Raw genomic sequence first — 19,165 nt, 5'->3', positions numbered from 1 at the left:
CGGCTTCAGTGACTCATGCGTCGCCTTCCGTTTATTTGCTTTTATTTGCGTGCAGCGCGTCACGCACGCGCACATGCACATTCCCCCTTTCCACGCGTGGCTAAAGAAGCCTGACCACCAATAATAATAATTATTATTAACTAAGCGCCACATCTTCACTTCATTAACCCCCCCCCCCCCCCCCCCCCGCCCCCCATCTGATCTGCATGTGACGTGTTCGCCTGAGAGCGCGTGCACGTGGCGCGCGGCGTGTACAACACGTGCCCGTGTGTTTCCTGGGCGCATGCGCGTGTGCGTGCGTTCGTGTGCAACCGTGAGGAGACCAAATAACTGCAATGATCAGAATTTTTGTAATCGAAAAAAAAACAAGGTCACGTGTGGAAATAAATGTGGCTTATCTGACAATAAAGGGGAGGCAACAGATCTCATATTTTCAGATGTATCATGTAGATTATGATATCGTCGCTGTCGTGTGAAAAACACGTGTCCATTTTTGCATTTTTTTTCATTTATGGGATGAAACTGAATGCAGACAACCCACAAACGTTAAATAAATATAAATAAATAAATATATATATATTGGACATGGGTGGTTTTGACAGGGCAGTCACGTAACGATATATAAAATAACCCAATGCCATCGTCACCTAAAAAGTCACATGCCAGGAAAAAAAAGTTGAATTGTGACATTGTCGATGAGAACAAAATAATTGCTGATGCCAACAGTAGAGAAATGTGAAGGTTGACCCTCATTAAGTCAACCCAAACATTTTTGTTGACAATATGTTCTATGTAGCCCCACTATAACTTTGTGATTGGTAATGCGTTTATGGAATATGGAATACAAGTTCAGCAGAAAAAAAAAGAAGCAAAATCTAACAAATATTTTACAGTTGCGGTGTCGTGGGTTCCAATCCAGCCTTGCAGCCTGTGATGAAAAACACATTTGATTTCTGCTCATGTGACTTGATGCTATGCAGACGTCATCAAGAAAGTTTCCTACGTCAGTCATGCCCACCTGGATTTTGGGTGCAACACTTTAGCGGCCGCCCCCAGATGGAGGAGTCGTATTTATTCATCCATTTTCCAAATGTCCTCATTTGTGTGGTGAGTGACCTTGATGATGGCTCCATACATTGCAGACAAATAACAGGAAGGAAGCGCAGGGCGAAGATGCCAACATCGGAATCTGCGACCTGTCGACTGTCAGGCAGACGTTGGAAGTTGGAGTCCGCCGCGCAGCAGGTTGCAATTGAAATGCAATTTTATAAAGCGGCGAGACAAATCTCGCCTTGTTTAACAGAGCCTGAAATTGTCCAAGTGGCGCAACACAGATCAGAAGGATTGCTGGCATCTCGGCCGGTGCACACGCTTCACAACGTGTTTGAATGGCGTTGTGGTTAACATCCGCATCTCGCTTGTTCGCTTCTCTTGTCAGCTGTGTAGGAAATGTAAATATTGGCGAGCGTCTGCTCGCCTTGCCCTGCGAGACGAATTCTCGCATTTGTGACTTGACAAAGTCCGGAGAACACATCTTGTAGCGAGCCCGTCGATCACAGAGCGACATTGCGTTTGGGGCGGGACATGCAACGATGACGAAACCAGGAAGCAAGCGCCGACGCCGAAGCTAACAAACAAACCGAACATGGACGCTAAAATGAATTCTGTGCTTGCAGAATGACTCGCCGTTTCCATGTTGAACAGCGAGAGGCGCTTCGTGCATTTCGAGCTGCTAAGATGTTTGTTTGTGCTTTTCACCCCCTTCGACAAGAACAAAGACATTTTCCTCCGTGGCCGTGATTGATTCAAACAAAGGCGTCGCATGCCGCATCGTCCAATCAGCCTGAATTATTGTACACGATGTCCCGCCTTTTCCCGACCAAATGGGATATTGCAGAGAATTCCCTTGAGTGAAGCGCAATTTCAATCGGGCACTGATGAAGATCTTCCGTGGAAGGAAGGAACCCGTCCCACCTCCGCCTCAGGCCAGGTGATGAAGAAGTGAGCGACTAAAGAGAAGGAGATTGATGGCTGTGATTTGGCCGAGCGATGCGCACGTTATGAGCAAATAATCACCGACGCTGAACAGGCTTTTGGATTGTTCTATTTTGCAGGGATAAGTGCAAGAGGATGAAAGACAGCCACGCATCCATCACGGCCAGCTGATAATGTGTTGGCTGTCACACAATCTTATACACTCAATTGACATTCCTCAGCCAGCCTTGTGTCATTTATATGAAGTGGGAAGGAGATGGCGAGAAGGGGGGAAAAAAAATGTGGCCCGCAGCCATGTAAGCGCTCATTGTTTCCTGTCAAGTGTCGCTTGAGCAAGTAACGCACAAGCTTGCTTTGTTTTGCTGTTGGGAACATTTGCATCCATCCGTTTGTTTTCCTTGCTGGATTTTTTCTTGCAGAGGCGGGTTAGTAACGTGTTGGTCATGTTGCAGACGGTGCGCCACACCTACTCGAGCTGCGCTACGCAGTCGCTTGAAGGTTTGCTGTCCGATGATCGCGTATTGATGAATGAATGAGCTCATTTTCAAAAAAGTCTTAATGTGAAAGAAAAGCGATGAAGGAACCCAAGTGCTGTTCTCACACTTGATGAGTCACTTTTCAGGACTGGAGAGTTTCCCAGGGACCAGTTGACTGCTAACAGGATCCGGTTTGCACCCTCTTGCCCAACCTTGACTCAAGGTATCTTTTCATCTTTTATCGATTGGATGTGGGAAGGATGCGATAATTGAGGTCGTCCTTGCGGGGGTGGATGAATTTCAGCGAGTGCTTATCTACATTTCGTCAGGGCCATTAAATAATGCTGCTAGCAAGATGCGCATTCTGTCTCAGGCTAAATGTAAAGCCCACAACATAATCCTCCAACCAGCAGATGGCGTTGTGGTGAATAACGTTTTTTTGCCCTTCCCAGTGTGACTTTGACATTTAATAAATCTTATAATCCATATTATGCTGTTTTTAGAGTTTTCAAATGGAATTTCACAAATAATATTTTGTAACAATGTCAAACAAAACTTTTACCTAATTAATTGCACAATGCCGTAATTAGTCGCGATTAATCACATTTCTTTTTTAGTACTATTTTTCTGCCAAGCTCGTAACAGATATTTGCTTGAGTAAAATCTTGGAATTGATGTAAAATCATCAAATTGAAAAAATAGATCTCCATTCCAAAAATGTTCGAATTTCTTTGCCACTTGAATACAATTGTTCTCCTGTAAAATACATTTGTTGAACAAAATGACCAAAACAGACTCCGCTTTAAAAGCATCTTGTATTCTTGTCGTAGAACCAATCCTTCAAACTTTTGGCTTCCAGGTTTAGTTGTGCTCACCAGCACCACATTCCAGCAGCATTGCTTTGCGAGTCACCGCCGAGGGAGCTTGAGCAGGAAATTTTGCATACAAATAATATGCTCTGCAAATGTGGCTCTGCAAAGTGCGCAAATGACTTTGGGGTTCTCCAACAAGCGTCAAACAAGGAAATCAGAAAGTGTTTGTTTTTTTTTTTATCTTCTTGCCAGTGACTTCTCCAAGTTTGCCTGCACACCGAGTTAATTTATTTGAACGCTTTAATGAAATGATATTCATATCTGGAGTGAATGATTTGGTTTTGACAGCCCTATTGTGTTTACTTACCAACTCACATAATCTCTCTCGATGTCGTGTATTGTTGTTGTCATATCGATTTTTTTCATCAAGCCATCAGATGAGCTACTGTAAATCGTAGCGGAACGTTCACGCGGAAACACACACAAAACATATCTGAGCATCTGTTGGTACTGTTCTATATTATTATTATATTATTATTCCCTTCATCTCACTCGCTTCTTTTAAGGTTTAATATCCACAAGAGATTGAAATCAGGCTTGTCTCTATAATTTGATCCCGTTTGCCGCCCTCTTGTGTGTTGTCGTGTTTACTAACCCAAAATCCTTTACAATATGATAACGGCGCCTCATAAATAGATCACCCTTGGATGCGGACTTCAGTGTGGGATTTCGTCAGCATGCGGTTTTAGCAAGATGTTGCATATAAACGGAAAGATTCTCTGCAGACTGGAGATTTTTCATAAAATCTGTCAGCTCTTAAAGCCATTTGAGAATTGACTTGTTGCTGTGTCGCTGCAAAAGTCTTTTAGTTCCTTGATTTCCCAGGTTGTCCGGATTTATTTGTCATGACAATGCTTGATGAGGCTGGTGAAATCTGACAAACGTCACAGCAGACGCTCGCTCGTCACTTGACATAACGTGTGACTATAATCTTGCGCTTGAGCCCATCGGCGCGCAACAGTTGAGGTCGGCCCGAGCATTCAAATCCCGCTGAACATCGACGTGTTTATTTCACATCGCCTGGGATTGCTCTCGTTGTGTACTTGACGCGTGGTCTGTCTCACAAATGTAACACAGGCGCTTGGAGACGTTATCCAATCAAGGTAGACAGCAAAGGGTTAACAAGTGAAATCTTAACAGGAGGCAAAGATGTGAATTCCGTTCACGTTGTGACAAAAATCTGCATTGTTGTACATTTTTCTTCTCCACACTTCTTGTTGTTCTTCTCTGACAACGCGACGTCACCGTCACAGTTTGGAGCAAACTTCTTCTGCACGTTCTGCCTCCATGCTCACTTTTGGAAGATAATGCCAGTATAGTTCAAAGCAAAAGTTTGTCTTCTCTTTTTGTTTTTTCTTCTTCACTCTTTTGCAAGATGCTCTGAGCACTGTCCCAATTCAGAGTCTGTTGTTTGAAGGCAACTTTTTAAAAATATATTTATTTATTTTTTACGCCCCCGCAAAGGTTTTCCCAATTCAAAGCTTCTCTCAAATTCTGTTTCTTGAAATCTTTTGCAGGATATCAACCCAATTCTACACGACTTTGTAGAGGATTAAAAAAAACAAAAAACAGTTTGACATAAATAACACATAAAACAAACAATAAGTGCTCTACTACTACTACTGCTGCTGCCACTAATACTAGTACTTCATCAAATGTTATTTTGTATTGTTGTCCCATTCTCCTCCTCCTCCTTTGGTCATCTTGAGACTGCAACTCCACTGTTCTTCTTTGTCGCCTGCTTCTATGCCTTGTTCTTACTGACCTTGTTGTTCTTTGCAGTCTTGTAAGACTTTTCAAGTATGTGACGCCAGTATTGAACTCAGCCTGTAACACTAACATGGGTCGGAAAGGACCTTTGCCATCCTCTTCTTTTGTGTCTCATTTGCCGCGTTTGATTGAGTTTCACCTGCATTGCACCCAATGGAAACCTTCTCAGCCTGGAACTCATTGAGTGCTACATCAACATAGTTCAAAGAGTAGATGTCTATCTTCCTTTTAAACGCTTATCGCCACTTTCTTCTTCTTCTTCTTCTTCTTCTTGGCTTTCTCTCAAGACATTCGGACCACGTAGCAAGCAAGCAAATTAACGCTCAAGATAAGCACCTCTTGCTCTTGGCCTTCTTTGCGTTCTTCCAAGACGCTTTGAGCCAGTAACGCCATATAGGTCAGAAAATTGAGCTACTTGTGCCTTCCTCCTCCTCCTCCTCCTTCGTTGATTTTTCTTTCTTCTTTTCTTTTAGAAGCATAGAACCCAACAACAGCAACAACAAAAACTTCTCAACCTCATGCCTTGTTCTTCTTAATCTTGCTTTTCTTCATTGCCTTTTTTCCCCAGGACACTTTGAGTCTGTAAAACCTGCGCACTCGTCTTCCTCTTTGTCTTCTTTGCTCGGCTTTCTTTCACTTTGTTCAAAGAATCGGAACGTACACAGCAATTGTCTGCCTTCCTATTTTTTGGTTTTGTTCTTCTCAACCTGGTTCTCATCTTTCTCCACAGCATCCAAGCAAAATTGCTCTTGTTCGTCTTTGCCTTCTCCCGAAATGTTTTAAGAATATGATGCAAGGGTTCTTCAGAGCAAACTTTGCCTGTCTCTTCTTATGCTTCTTATTCACGTTCACTAGCATAAAACCTTCTTTCTTCTTTGTCTTTGTTGTTCTTTGCTTTCTTCCAAGACGCTTTGAGAATGTAATGCCAGCGTAGTTAAAAACAAACTTTCATATTCCTCCCCTTTGTCTTATTCTTTGCATGTTTTTCCAGGGTGCTTCAATCTTGTGACCTTTGACAATCATCCAGTTTTCCACAGATGAGGGAGTAAAACTACCGAAACTTAATCTAGCCCACCTAAAAGGGGTTAACAAATAATCTTTATTCATTTCCAATCATTATTGCACTTACTGTATTTTATTTTTGCGTCGCAATTTTATTTTGAAAACCCAAATTTTATTTTGTAAAAAAACCGGAAGTAGTGCTCTGAAATATTCACTGAAGCTTAACTTCGCAAATACAAACGAGCAATGGCTTCTGATTTCTTCCGTGTATTTTGGATGTAAACCAAGAAAAACGGTATGGAAACTTAGTTAATTTCTTTGGTATTTAACATTGAATTGTCCGCGATTGTAAGCCCGTCTAAATGTGATTTTAGAAGTTCGGGAATTCAGAAGGAGACCTTTTACTGCCACGCTTTTTGGGTGGAAAACCTCTTCTTTGGTAAGCTAGCTCTAGAAAGTTCTCCGTGATTGTGTGCGTGTGTGTCTGTGTGGAGAACACAACGAAGTGAATGCAGCTAAATATATTTTTGTACTTTTATTTTGTTTCTGGAGGATATGTTTTTATTTTATGACCAAAAAGGGACATTTATTGTTCACCCAAAATAATTACTTGGGAGATTTTGACAGTGAAGTACTCACTTTTGTGTCCTCATTGTGATTTGAGGTTAAAGCTACTCACAATAGAAGGAAATAATTTTATTTTATTATTTTATTTACAATGGCTAAAAGAATACTCCACATTTGAGAATGTGAGTTGTGTATTACCTTAAAGGTAATATGTCCTTTGGGATTTTGAGAGTTCATAATTGAAACGTGGTTACATCATTTAAATGTATTGTAATTACAAAAGGTTAAAATGCTATATTTTGACATGATTGAATTGTTAATGGGAAATATTGGTTGTCGCCTTCCTGCAACCATGCTATTTTATTTTCCTTTTTGAAAAGAATTTTATGTTGTACAACAGCTAGAAACCTTAGATCCTGAACTATAAGCCTGTTCTTTATACAGGTCAGGTTTTTTGTGATGCCAGAAAGATTGGTGACGCTCCACAGTCTTCCGACAAGTTGCATCAGTGATCCGTTTGATGGCGAGCTACCCACGACGAACAAGGAACGATTGTCACACCTCCTAACCAGCGGCATGCGGTAGGATCGTGATAATCTTATTGACCGACAACAAGATCACCTTTGGAGACATTCTATGACTTTTGACTATTCCCCCTTGACTTTTGACTTGGGCAAAATTGGATCCCCACGGAACAATTTCACAATTATTACTTCAACTCACAGCTCCTACGAACCGAGAAGTGAGGTGTACATACTCTGAAGTGGGTTACATTAATTTTATACCAGATTTCATGAAGCAGTTTGGGACAAATGTTCAAACTACATAGACGCGTACAATTTTGGTATACGCACATCACTGTAAGATCAAGTGAGTATTCTAATTGCGCCTCTACTGACACTTGCAGAATGACTCAACTCCTCTGCAATGCATCTGCTTTTCCCATACGGTCCTCCCTTTGTCTGCTAAGAGCGCTGACATTAATGGATCATAAAGTCTCTTCCCTGTGAGAGAGATTGCAGTGTAGCATCATTAACTACGGCAATTATACACCATGACAGTTCCTCTCAAACATCCCACTGATCTGAAAATAAAGCCGGAGCGTGTCAGGGAGAGCGCGGTGAGGGAATGGGGCGAGAGGTGCGCCGAGATTGTTATAAGTTAATGAAACACCGGCAAAAGGTGACATGATCAACATGTGGGTTGACAAAAAAAAAGAAAAAAATCACAGGGACTGTTGCTGACTCTATTACTGGAGGTGTGGTGTGGGTGTTTGTGTGCAAGAGTGTAAAAGTGTGAAAAAGAGACTTAGGCACTGAACCAAAAATGTTTTCAGTCACATACGGTACCATCTTTCAATAACTGTTTTGAATGTAAGATAAAAATGTACGGTGGTTTGATTTCCATTCATCCATTTGATTTTCATTTTCCATTTGTCCTTCATTGGGGTCAAAGTGGATCTGGAGCTTTTCCTTGCTTACTTTGGGCAAGAGCCCGCACATTCTGGTCTTGGCACCAGCCATCTGTAGACAAATGACCATTCACAAGTAGGGTCAATTTCGAGTCTTCTGGAAAAAAATAAAATAAAAATCATGCTTTTGGATACATGCAAACGCTGAGATTGGAACCATGGACTTCTTGACTTCTTGAGCCAACCACGGGATACTCTGCCCTCCTCTCACATTCCAAAATCTAAGTAATATGACATCCAACCTTTTTCTCTTTACTGATGCTTTTGCTATTATTATGCATATAATAACACAACATTTATTGCAATAGTTATCATGTAACGTCTTTCGAAAACATAGAACCTTAATATTTCATTGACACTTTTCTGATCAATTGTTATTTCTAACTGTCTGAAATGCTGCCATGTCGCGTCTGGCCTTAAAGCAATTGTTGGTTATTGTGGAAGGTTCTTGTGCTTCGGGAAGTGAACCAAAAACGGCAACAACAATCAGCACCGCACCTGGCCTATAATCACTTTACAGGCACTTCATGATTATATGGAAGTTTGTTAGAAAGACAATCATGAGCACAATGCACTCCCATTACATAGAAATTGGCTCTATAAATGCAAGGAGTTAGATTTGATCAGGTAAGATGAGTGGAAAGGTAGCAGAAATCTGCCACGTCATCTGCAAGCTCTGTTCAGCAAGCCTCAAATGAAACATTGGCTTCTGAAAATCATCAACACTTGAATTGGTTCTTACAAAAAGCAACTGTACGGTTTTATGAAGGCAATAATTTGTCTCAGGAATAGATTTTTCCAACATCAATTTTTTCCTGTTGGGGAATGCTTTTAATATCCAAACAGGTGGACAGGCATCCTGGAACCTGCGTTGTTCCACCTTGGATGCTTCAGTATATACAGTAATAAGGATTCCCTGCAGATAGGGTCCATATAATCTTATGAAGCACCCTTTAAGGAATATCGTTCCTTCTTGTTCCCAACTCCCCAGACAGTGAAAAGAAAATGAGATGTTGGTGCAAAGCTGTTGTTGACCTGCTGCCGACCCACTTGTGATCCAAATCCACGAATGCACACGCACGCACGTTTATTTCTGCTCTGCTTTGCTGCATGAGGCCAGCGTTGGCGATTTTAAGCGACATACTAACACACATTCCGAGTGCACAATGGCCCCATCTCATTTCATCTCCGCTTCAACGGTCACGTCCAAGGTTAAGTGCCTAATGAAGTTGGATGCTGGTGCGATGCTGTGCATTTCGCCGTGACTTTTTTTTTTTTTTCGCTCTCTCTCTTATTGTGTAGCCATGCATGTGCAAGACCTGGCCAATGACTGCACAGAACAAATCTGAAGTCAGCCTTTTGTATCTCAACGTTGTAGACATTTGTGTCACAGAAGTTTCAAAGCCTTTTAAGCTCCATGAGGTTTTCTCGAGTGCTTTTCAGGTTCCGGCTCCCATTCACCATTCCGGCTCCGCAGCTGCTTGCGCATGATTGATGGGAGGCACTCGAGCACCCTGGTGAGCGAGAGGTGGTCACTGGAGCTTGCAGGCCTAATAAGGTGTGATGGCGGCTGAGGTGGCCGCCGTGCTGGATGTACTGTAATTGCGCCGCAAACGACAGATGAAGCGTCGCGTTGAGTGTCAGTCCCCTTGTGAACAGAATGACGCTCTGGTGGATCTCATGTATGCCGAGGATGGCTAAGTGTAAAAACAGATGACCAAATGATCAAATGCGTCCCACATGGAGTCACTGTGTTGAATTTGGGAATTAATCACGGGCTCCTTATTGGCTTCCTATAAGATAACCTTTTTCCGATCAGGGGCCGTTAAAGGTCTTTGTTCAGTTCTCAGTACAACAATGTTAATCAAACGAAGGAATGAACAAATAATATAACATATGAATGAATCCTATTTTTGTGTCTCCACTGTCCTTACAATTTCCATTGAAGGAACATCCTGTTTGGTCATGTGAAGGATAAAAAGCGAGGTGTATTGAACCCGAGGCCGGGAACGTTGTAATCTCCCCTCCTATGCTTTTTATTGCGCTTCCACCACCTGTAGCAATTCTCCCACTATGATTGGCAACGGTCATGTTAATGGCATGTGTGACCTCTGGGGGTCCCCATACATCACACATGTGTGGCAGGAGAAAGATTTGTGTCTGACACCTCCGGCCCTTCAACTTGTTAAGGGGCCCAATTTATGATGTTCCATGTTACAGGTCTCATGACGCTTTGCTTTGCCTTTGCAGTGATTGGTTCACTGTTTTCTTGAATTGGATATTGACAACGGCTTTAAAGTGATTGGTTCGTTCCAGATATGTATGTTTTGTCTCTTTATTGTACTTGTGTAGAAATGAAGCGGTGGAATTGTTCACGGTGCACTCTGAGGCGGTCACGGCAGCGCAACGCCTTGAGATTCCCTGGAGGAATATGTGTGCTCCAAAATGTCTGGAGGTGCAAAATGAAATTTCCCTCAAACAAATGTGAGCTTGTGGAGTCGTGTTTTTCCCCGCCAATGCACATGTTGGCATGCAGCTGATGCTCTCAGCTTGAGCGATTTGCAGGTAATGCTTCAGTGTCGGCCTTAATGACACTTATTAAGGCATCACCTGCTGAGACGGCAGATTGGACCTATATTTTTTTTTTTTTTTTTTTTTAGAACACCGCGCCGACCGTCCAAACTGTTGCGGAGGTTAAAAGCCTCACTAGGCCCAAGCCAAATAATTAAAGTTTTCTATGCATGTCCTGACTTTTAATGACATTTTAATTGTGGGGAAAAAAATGATTCCGCAGGCCACAGCATTAGCTACACTTGCACAAGAGCAGTTTGGGAAATTGGGCCTTTTATAAAAATATGAAGACTCAGTTTTGCTTGGCCTTCATTTAACAATGTTTATTATTGCGGCGGTAATTTGCACTGGTGCAGAGGTGCCCTGCATCATAAGATCGCTTTCTTAGATACAATGCTCAGCATATATGAGTACACCCGTTCGAAAAATTTAACCATTTTATTCAATCTATCAGTGACTACAAGAACAATTTCCAAAATTTTGATAACATGTTTAACTCACAACATTAAAGTAAAGTTGATAACAGAATGCATATATTACAAAATCTTCAGTTAAATCAAATTAACAAATGTAAAAAATTAACGCATCCCACAAAAAAAAAAAAAGACGACAACCTTCTAGTATTTTCTATGACCGCCATGACTTATAGATAACAACATGTCTGCTAGGACTGGAATTAACAAGTTGTCAGTCGGGTTCTCCTTATTTGTGCAAAATGTTCTTTAATAGATTTATTAAGAAAAACACTTTTTTGTGCATATTAATTAACAAATCTTGTTTGCAATCAATGGCCCACATTTGTGTTGAGTATTTCATAGTATAGTATCACAACTCAAATTCGCTAACTATACTTTCATTGTGACAGCCAGAGAAAAAGTCAAAAGTCCCTTTTCCTCGTGTACAGCATGTGGCCGTTATTTTCACCGATTTGCTGATTTGCAGCAGCGGCTTCAATTGCCTGAAAGTCATTTCCATGAGTTGTATTTTTACGAGCAAAGGGTTGGCGTGATGAAAGCTCCCGCGCTTTGCATGGCAAAAAGAAATGCGTTGTTTGGGTTGAGTGGGTGTCAGGCGGCAGGACCACGATGACGAAAAACACATGACGAAATGATCAAATGCATGCTGATGTGAAATAATTTCAAGTCAACGTTGGCGTGAAAGGGAGCAAATATTTACACCGTCAGCACATTGTAGGCGGCCGGCTGGAAATTGGTTGATGCACAATATGGCTGCACGGGGTCCTTGCAGCCCTTCCTGTGCTAATGTGCAAAGCATGATGGGTAGAAAGAGCATATTTGGTTTGATGAGGAACGCTTCGTGATTGTACTGTGGTGACAATGAGGTCGGGAATCCCTGTCGGAGGTCACCAGAACCTTTTTGGACCCTCGGGTCACCTGATGTTGGCCAACGCAGTTGACACGTTTAACAATGGACATGTTCCGGTCAGCCTGCATTTTAGGTGTCAAAACAACTGATTAATTTTGTGTTTGTGGAATCCAAATAAAACGGGATCATTTGTCAACTTCAGGATGTTTAGTGGAATTCCTCAATCATGGACTGGAAGTGACGTTGAAACTAGAGGAGCAAGTTGCTGGCTCATTTGAGTGAGCCTGCTGTGTTGAAATCAAATCGCATTCATTTTAAAGTGCCTTTGAAAAGTAGTACTCTGTATTCAATGTAAAATTGACACACGGATTTCATGGCAGGCCGCCGTCCTGTGCTTGTCTTGACCTGAAACAAATGCACTTTCTCTTATCATTGACTTGCTTCCCACTTATCTTGTTGACACTTTGACCTTGTCCTTCATTTTCTCCGGCTGACGCCTCCCTCCCTCCATCCAACCATCCATCCGTGCATTCATCCATCCGTCAGTCCATTCACACGCTTGTTTCCCCAGCCCATTCCTTATCTTGCTCCGACAGCGCCATGATCCCAAGTTCACCTGTAGTGGAAACGTGTCGTTCATCGATCAGCTTCCCGCCGCAAAACATGTCCATCTGTCTCCTTCCCTCATCATCGCTTGCTTTCCATTTGCTGGCTTCGTGTCACAGCCACTCCAGTCCAACTCGGTGTCGCTCCCAATCCTGGATAAAGATTGGAGTCCATAAAAGCTCAAATGGAAATGAGCCTTAAACAAATAGAGAGAGATTTGAGGGAGGCTCATCCAAAAAAGGCAAAGCCCAAGTAGGGAAAAGCTGTGAACAAGATTCTGTCCTCTCTCAAGTCCATTTGGGGGGTACGTTAATAGTGATCGTTGCCAATGTGCTAATTACCCGACTCGGCGGTACCTTTCCCAGCACCGAAAGAGATTTTTGGTATGTTCCCAAGTCTTGCGAGTCAAAATGTGAGTGAAAATGAACAAGACTTTTCACTGCAGAAGCAACTCAACGTCAGGACCGAAGCGTCCTCTGCGAGGAGGTTCCATCATTTGGCCTTGTAAGTTTTCAAAGCACTTTACGAACAGAAACGGTTTTTTTGATAGTTTCTTCAATTGAATTGAGAGGATTTGATGAAAAGTGACATCCCTAAGCTAAAGCTTACAAACATGCAATTTCTTTTCCACTTCCACCTTCAAATCCCTGCTTGATATCTTTTTTCCCCAAAAGGATTCTTCCAAAACTTCCTAAAAAAAAAAAAAAAAAGTGTACCTATTTTTAGATATTCTGCCTTTTCGAGGGCTCCAAAATTTATCGACATCTTGGGTGTCTCTTTCTCTTTTCATATCTTTGGCATATTAGCATATTGTATAACCGTGTCAAAGCCGGCAGTGTGGTATCCGTCTTCAAATAAACGATGATCGAATGAAGCTATAATCAAGTTGTTGTTTTTAGTGTACATCCTTATATAAATGGGAAAAAACAAATTAAAAAAAGGATTTAATTTTTTTTGCATAGTGATAGCTTTTATTTTATTTCATGCCACATTTTGCTCCCTCTTGTGTTAGCCGGGGAAAGGGATTATGACGCACGCACACACACCGTCAGCGTGTCACCATGAAAAATGCTGTTTAATTAATGTGGGGGGGGTTGAAAAATCAATCTTACTCATACTGTGAGCACAAGAGGGATTATTGAGATGTCGCTTTCAGCTCGGTCATGCAAATCCACCCGCGTTTGCATTCGGATTGTTGCCATGACACGTCCACTGCAACGACGGGTGACGACGCCCAACGAGTTGACCTCCACGACGCGCGCGATGTCGCCGCCTTTTATCATCTGAAGCGCTGAAACTGACTGCTGGATTTCAAATTGCGTTCCATATTTTCACAAAATTCAGGACACTGTTGCTACGGTAACCACCCAATTCACTTTCTAATTGAGTATTTTTGTCACAGTTTCAGAAGCAAGCAATTGCGTTATGAAACACATATGATAAAAGCTTATGAGTCGCTTTTGTTTATTTGAATATCCTGCACCAAGAAGCTTCTGTTTTTATCCTTTCTTTTTTTTTGTGAGCATGAGCAAAAGAATAATCCATTCAGACTTGAAATTAGTTTTAGTTGCGCGTGAATGCAAATACATTTGTGATTTCACTTTAAGGCACTCACGATATGACGTTTTTGTTTTTGCTTTGTTTTTTGTCAATAAAGGAACGTATAGATATGTTGTATTTCAATATTTTGTTCCACATTAAGTACAAAGGTCGCTTTTTGTGGGACTTTGCACTGATGTCAATGAACTCTCAATCAGGAAGGATTCATGTGGAGTATATGCTGACTACGATACTATCAGTGCTTTTCATGCTGATGCAATTTGTATTGAGCTGCCTTGAGCCAAGCTTTGCACTCTACGGAATGTCATTACACTTCCATAGATTGCATTGCATGAGAGATTCCGCCTTCATACGCAGTTACCTGTAATTCACTTCCAATGTGTTGGACTGAAAGAAAGAAAGAAAGAAAGAAAGAACACGACACATTAATTGAAGCATTGGAGGAAGTCATCCAAACAGACACTTTTCGCCAACCATCTCTTATATCTCCTTTCTCATTATTTCGACTTATTTGATCTTCCGTCAACCTTTTTCCTTCTTGGCTAATTCCGTCTGTCCAAGCGGTTCAGAAAATGGATGCATGGATGGATGGATGGATGCGTCGTGTTATTTTGTGGAGCCAATCAAACATGTCACTGTTCGATTGAGCACATTTAGACATTACAGCCAATCGCTGATTGCAAAATATGGTCTCTAGTGGTCAACTGTATTTTTTATTTATAGTCAAGGAGCACATTGCTGTTTTTTTTTGTCATGTATGGAGGCGTATGAGGATCTCAAGTACGGAACAGATGGAGCAGCTAAACTCTTCAGCTAGGTTACCATGGCGATGTGGAGTTCACCTTCTTCAAGGTCCAATATTTTTTGCACCCCCACAAATCCTTCCGCTCCATATGAGGAGATGGCAACATTTACACGGATTCATCGCAGCTCTCGACGTCAATGCGAGCGTATCGACTTCCTCATTAACATATCAGGTACAATTATCACTCCATCAGCATGTCATCAATCTTAAAAGCTTTTCCACATCATGCATGCGCCACCAATGCCCAGATGAGTACGATGACCGCACCAATCGGCTTTTATCCTTCCTTTATTAGTAGGGTGTGCGGACCCCCGCACACGCCACAGTTTCTTTGGTGAGGGGAGGGGAGGAGTTTTCTCACCTCATTTGAAGTCATGTCTTCGTTTGTCAAATGTGGCTGCCGCTTTGAGATCGTGCACATACTCGCACGCGCACAATGAACAAGCCTAACACGAATGCTTCAGTTACACTTTGGGCCACAGGTGGCAGCAGTGAGTAAAAAAGTGACAAACTGCACAGATTCCTTCTACATATGCAAATAGCAGCAGGAGGAATGAAAAAGAAAAGAATTTTCTTCATGTAGGTCTGTGCAATTAATCGAAATCCAATTACAATTTCAATTATTACAATCCACGATTACAAAATCAGCATAATCATAAAAAATAAATAAATAGTTGTTTAAATGTACACATTTTCACCTTTTTTAAATTTTAAAATAATAATTTTTGTGTGGTCCAAGAGGAACTTGAATAATGAGAGTGTTTCAAATAATTTTTTTTGTCTTAATTTTTTACATTTCAACATTTTCTTTTGTGCCATAAGAATAAATGATCTTACTAATCGTGAGTTCAGTTATGACCCAAATAATCGGGATTGGTGATTAATATTTTCTTCATAATGGAGCAGCCCTAGCTTCATGTAATTTTGTTTGCGAGTGTGAATAGTTGCATCTGCTGTAAGTGTCCAACCTGCAAGTCGACTGCTCCAATTCCAAGCCAAATTGTCAGCAGCGTCTCCTGCCGTAAAATTGGCTTCCCCTTGAATGCTGCCAAACAAAAATCAGCGGTCGCCAGTGGCGTCAAATCATGATGAGGATTCCTTTCATGAAGCTCCACATGTGTCGTATATGCTCAAAATGTGATGTTTCTCGTGGATGAATGAGAGCACGTGCGCAACGCATCTTGCTCGGCATCTGCACTCTAATCTCCATGTTGAGGTCACAGCAAGCTGCTTTATAGCCCCGCCTCCTCTCCAGCTTCTCATTGGTTTTCCCTCTCATTCCTTCGGTGTCAAACTGCTAATCCTTGCTATTAATGTCTTCTTTCATGCTTTGACCGCAATGTCAGGAGTTTGCGGACAAGCGCAGCTAAAGCGTACGTAAAGCGAGTCGGCCTCGGTTTCCTCTTCGCCTGGACTGAACGTTGGCAAGCCGCTTCGAATCACATCACGCAAATCCTTTTTCAATTGCGGGCACATTCCGGTTTGCTCGTCTTCAGAATTTCAAGCAAAGTCTGGAATAATATGCAGCACATGAATCTCATGACTTCAGCCATTCATCTTCTCCTAAACATACTCACTTTTGGCTTTCTGAGTGGATGGAGGTCATTTGTCACACATTCCGTGCGGTTATTTTAAGTTCCTCATCAAACCAAGCAGGAAATGTCTTTTTTGCCATCCATATATCTCCTACTACATGCTGGGAGTAATCCATCCTGTGGAGGTTTTCATGTTTTGGGGATGTGGGAGGAAGCAAGATTTGACGCTGCAACCTCTGGAATGTGAAAAGTGAGATACGCTCGATACGTTTACGATACGCTCAATCACCCAATTCCTCATTTACATTGCCATTAACTAAAAGTATTTTTAATGTAAAATATCCAAATATCATACCGATACGCCTTTTCATATCCCAATATTGATACATAAAACCATGTATCGATATATCAACATTCTTCCCCCCAACACACACGCACAAACGCACGTACTTGCCGCGCTTCAGCATGCTCTTACGCGGCAAATGGAACGTGAGCACGACGCCCCAACGACGGAAAGCAATGAGCAAATCATTTTGGATTTTTGTTTCTTTGCCTCTTCTTGAGAAAGCCTTTACATCAGGGGTGGCCAAGTTGGGTCCTCAAGAGAACATATCCAGCCTGTTTTCCATGTCTCCCTCCTTCAGCACAGCTGAATCTAATGATAAGCTCATCAGCAAGCTTTTCAGAAGCCCGCTAACAAACCTGATCACGAATGAGGCGTGTTAGTGGAGAGAAACATGGCAAACAGTGCCGGATAGGGGCTCTCGAGGACCGAGCTTGACACACTTGTACTTGTACTGAATGTAAGCAGCAGGGGTTGGGCAACCTGCGGTCCGCTTGAGAACCTTTTTCCTGTCGTGCAATTGGACCCGGACCGCTCTCCTGCCTTTGACACGGTGAAGCGTATGACTCCAGTGTTCCCTCACAGGTCGGAGGCGTGCGTCTTCACACGTGATCTCGTGAGGTCGCGTGGGGCGCCACAGGGGTCAATCCTCTGCTCTGTACGCTTCTCGTGTGTCGGGTTGACGCTGCCGATGCTCAGCTGTACTTGAAGTGCAACTTGGGCTTCTCGAGATGAAAACAATTTGCTTCAGCACCGAAACGGAACCGACCTCAACGTTTCCTTCCCTTCCGTCATTTCAGATTTGAGTCTGATCGTCTTTTGGCCTCCTCCCGATTGTAACTGGCTCTTGTGGACCACGTGCAGTTGACTGCCTGGTGGTCCTTCGTTCATTCTTCTCTCTGCTGAACAATCTTTCAAAGCTGAGGACTTTAATGGCCGCTGTTGCATAGGCGTCTTCCTTCAGTCTCCTCCAGGGCCGGGTCGACGGTCTTGGGAGAAAGACACCTTACTTGGGATTTGTTTTTTTTTCTTCTTCTTCTTCGCTGCCCACGCACGCATCAGCCGCGCTGTAAAAGTTGATTCTTGCCGCCGAGCTGAAGGGGTGAATTAAAAGTCGTGCTCAGTTATCGCAAGCCCCGTAGGAAGGAAGACTTTCTCACTTCCCAAACAGGTTGGGTGTCAAATGGAGCGTGTAGGCGCTTTGCACGTTTGTGTGTTTGTGTGGGACGCATAAAGGGACAGACAGACTTTCAAATAAAACCGCTTCATCTTGCAATGTACAAGACAAATCACACTTTTTTTTTTTTGCATACTTTTATCGTGTTGTAATGAAACATGAATTCACATTTTGCAAATACTGAAAAAGCACAAAATGGTGGACAGAATAAGTGGTTAGCGCATCTGCCTCACAGTCCAGACGTCTCAATATCAGCATCAACAGAAGCACAAATAATACTTAGAAACACTCATTATAAGAAATGTATGTTTGAATGCATCCATTCTGTCCTCCTACGTGGACTCGTCAGTCTCGGCATGCGTGTGCCTGTGTGTGTGTGTGTGTGTGTGTGTGTGTGTGCGTGCGTGTGTCCTCTTTATGGCCTGAAAAAAGAGCATATGGTGAGTCAGTGTGTAGGAGTGTCGGAGTGCCAGCATGCTTGCAATGCGTGTGGGACGAGGTTGTTGTGCCGCGCACTGCCAATAGGTGGCACTCTACACTTTTCTCACCCGCACTCAGACAGGCCTGCAAATGCAAACAAACTGAAACGTGAAAATTCAGGTGGATTGAAGGCAAAATGCATCCATCCAAATAAAAAAACAAAAAACAAAAAAACAAACATTTGACAGACCACAATAAGAGATACTTGATGGATGCACCGACATCTCATTTTATAATTGCCCACATTTTTCATTCATGCTTGTTGTTGTTTTGTTTTTTTTGCTCCCCAAAGGAAGAGAAAGTGCGACAGCAACACGTTTCTACAAAAGTGGGGCAGCAAAATCATGTTGACTTTATTGAACATTCTTGCGTTTGCACAAATTGCTTTTCCGATGTTGTGGGAAGAAAAAGTGGAGCTGCCCGAAACGCTTGCAGGGACTCCATTTAAGAAAAAAAAAACACACAAGCCTGATTGAAGTGCAGCTCGTTATCAAACGCTTTTAGTTCTATCATTGCAATTAGTGACAACATCAATATGTGATCATTGCCGTGACAAAACAAAACGTGCCACTTCTCTCAAGTTCAGGTTTTGTCTCAGCCACAAAAAAA

The 19,165-nt window shown here is 42.3% G+C and overlaps 1 protein-coding gene and 1 long non-coding RNA gene across 8 annotated transcripts in view; one reads left to right on the top strand and one right to left on the bottom strand.

Annotated features, from left to right (window-relative positions):
• gabrb2b (gamma-aminobutyric acid type A receptor subunit beta2b) overlaps positions 1 to 19,165 on the top strand; it is a 97,410-nt gene that overhangs the window by 20,667 nt on the left and 57,578 nt on the right. For 5 of the 7 annotated variants that reach the window (XM_077504459.1, XM_077504466.1, XM_077504464.1 and 2 more), the window contains exons 1-3: positions 6,334 to 6,410; positions 6,490 to 6,554; positions 7,127 to 7,263. The exons of 1 other annotated variant lie outside the window; for it this stretch is intronic. In XM_077504459.1, the coding sequence (XP_077360585.1) occupies positions 7,142 to 7,263 (122 nt within the window). In that variant the 5' untranslated portion in view covers positions 6,334 to 6,410; positions 6,490 to 6,554; positions 7,127 to 7,141. Of the gene's footprint in view, positions 1 to 6,333; positions 6,411 to 6,489; positions 6,555 to 7,126; positions 7,264 to 19,165 lie in introns of those variants that run through there. One more of the 7 variants, XM_077504460.1, reaches the window with a different exon arrangement.
• Positions 11,358 to 17,985, bottom strand: LOC144005952 (uncharacterized). The gene is made up of 3 exons (XR_013279702.1): positions 15,990 to 17,985; positions 14,578 to 14,603; positions 11,358 to 12,808 (listed from the first exon to the last, which is right to left on the bottom strand). It is a non-coding gene; the product is annotated as an uncharacterized LOC144005952 (long non-coding RNA).

This window comes from Festucalex cinctus, chromosome 18 (assembly GCF_051991245.1).
Source record: "Festucalex cinctus isolate MCC-2025b chromosome 18, RoL_Fcin_1.0, whole genome shotgun sequence".
Taxonomy (NCBI): domain Eukaryota; kingdom Metazoa; phylum Chordata; class Actinopteri; order Syngnathiformes; family Syngnathidae; genus Festucalex; species Festucalex cinctus.
This window is presented reverse-complemented; position numbering and strand designations above follow the sequence as displayed.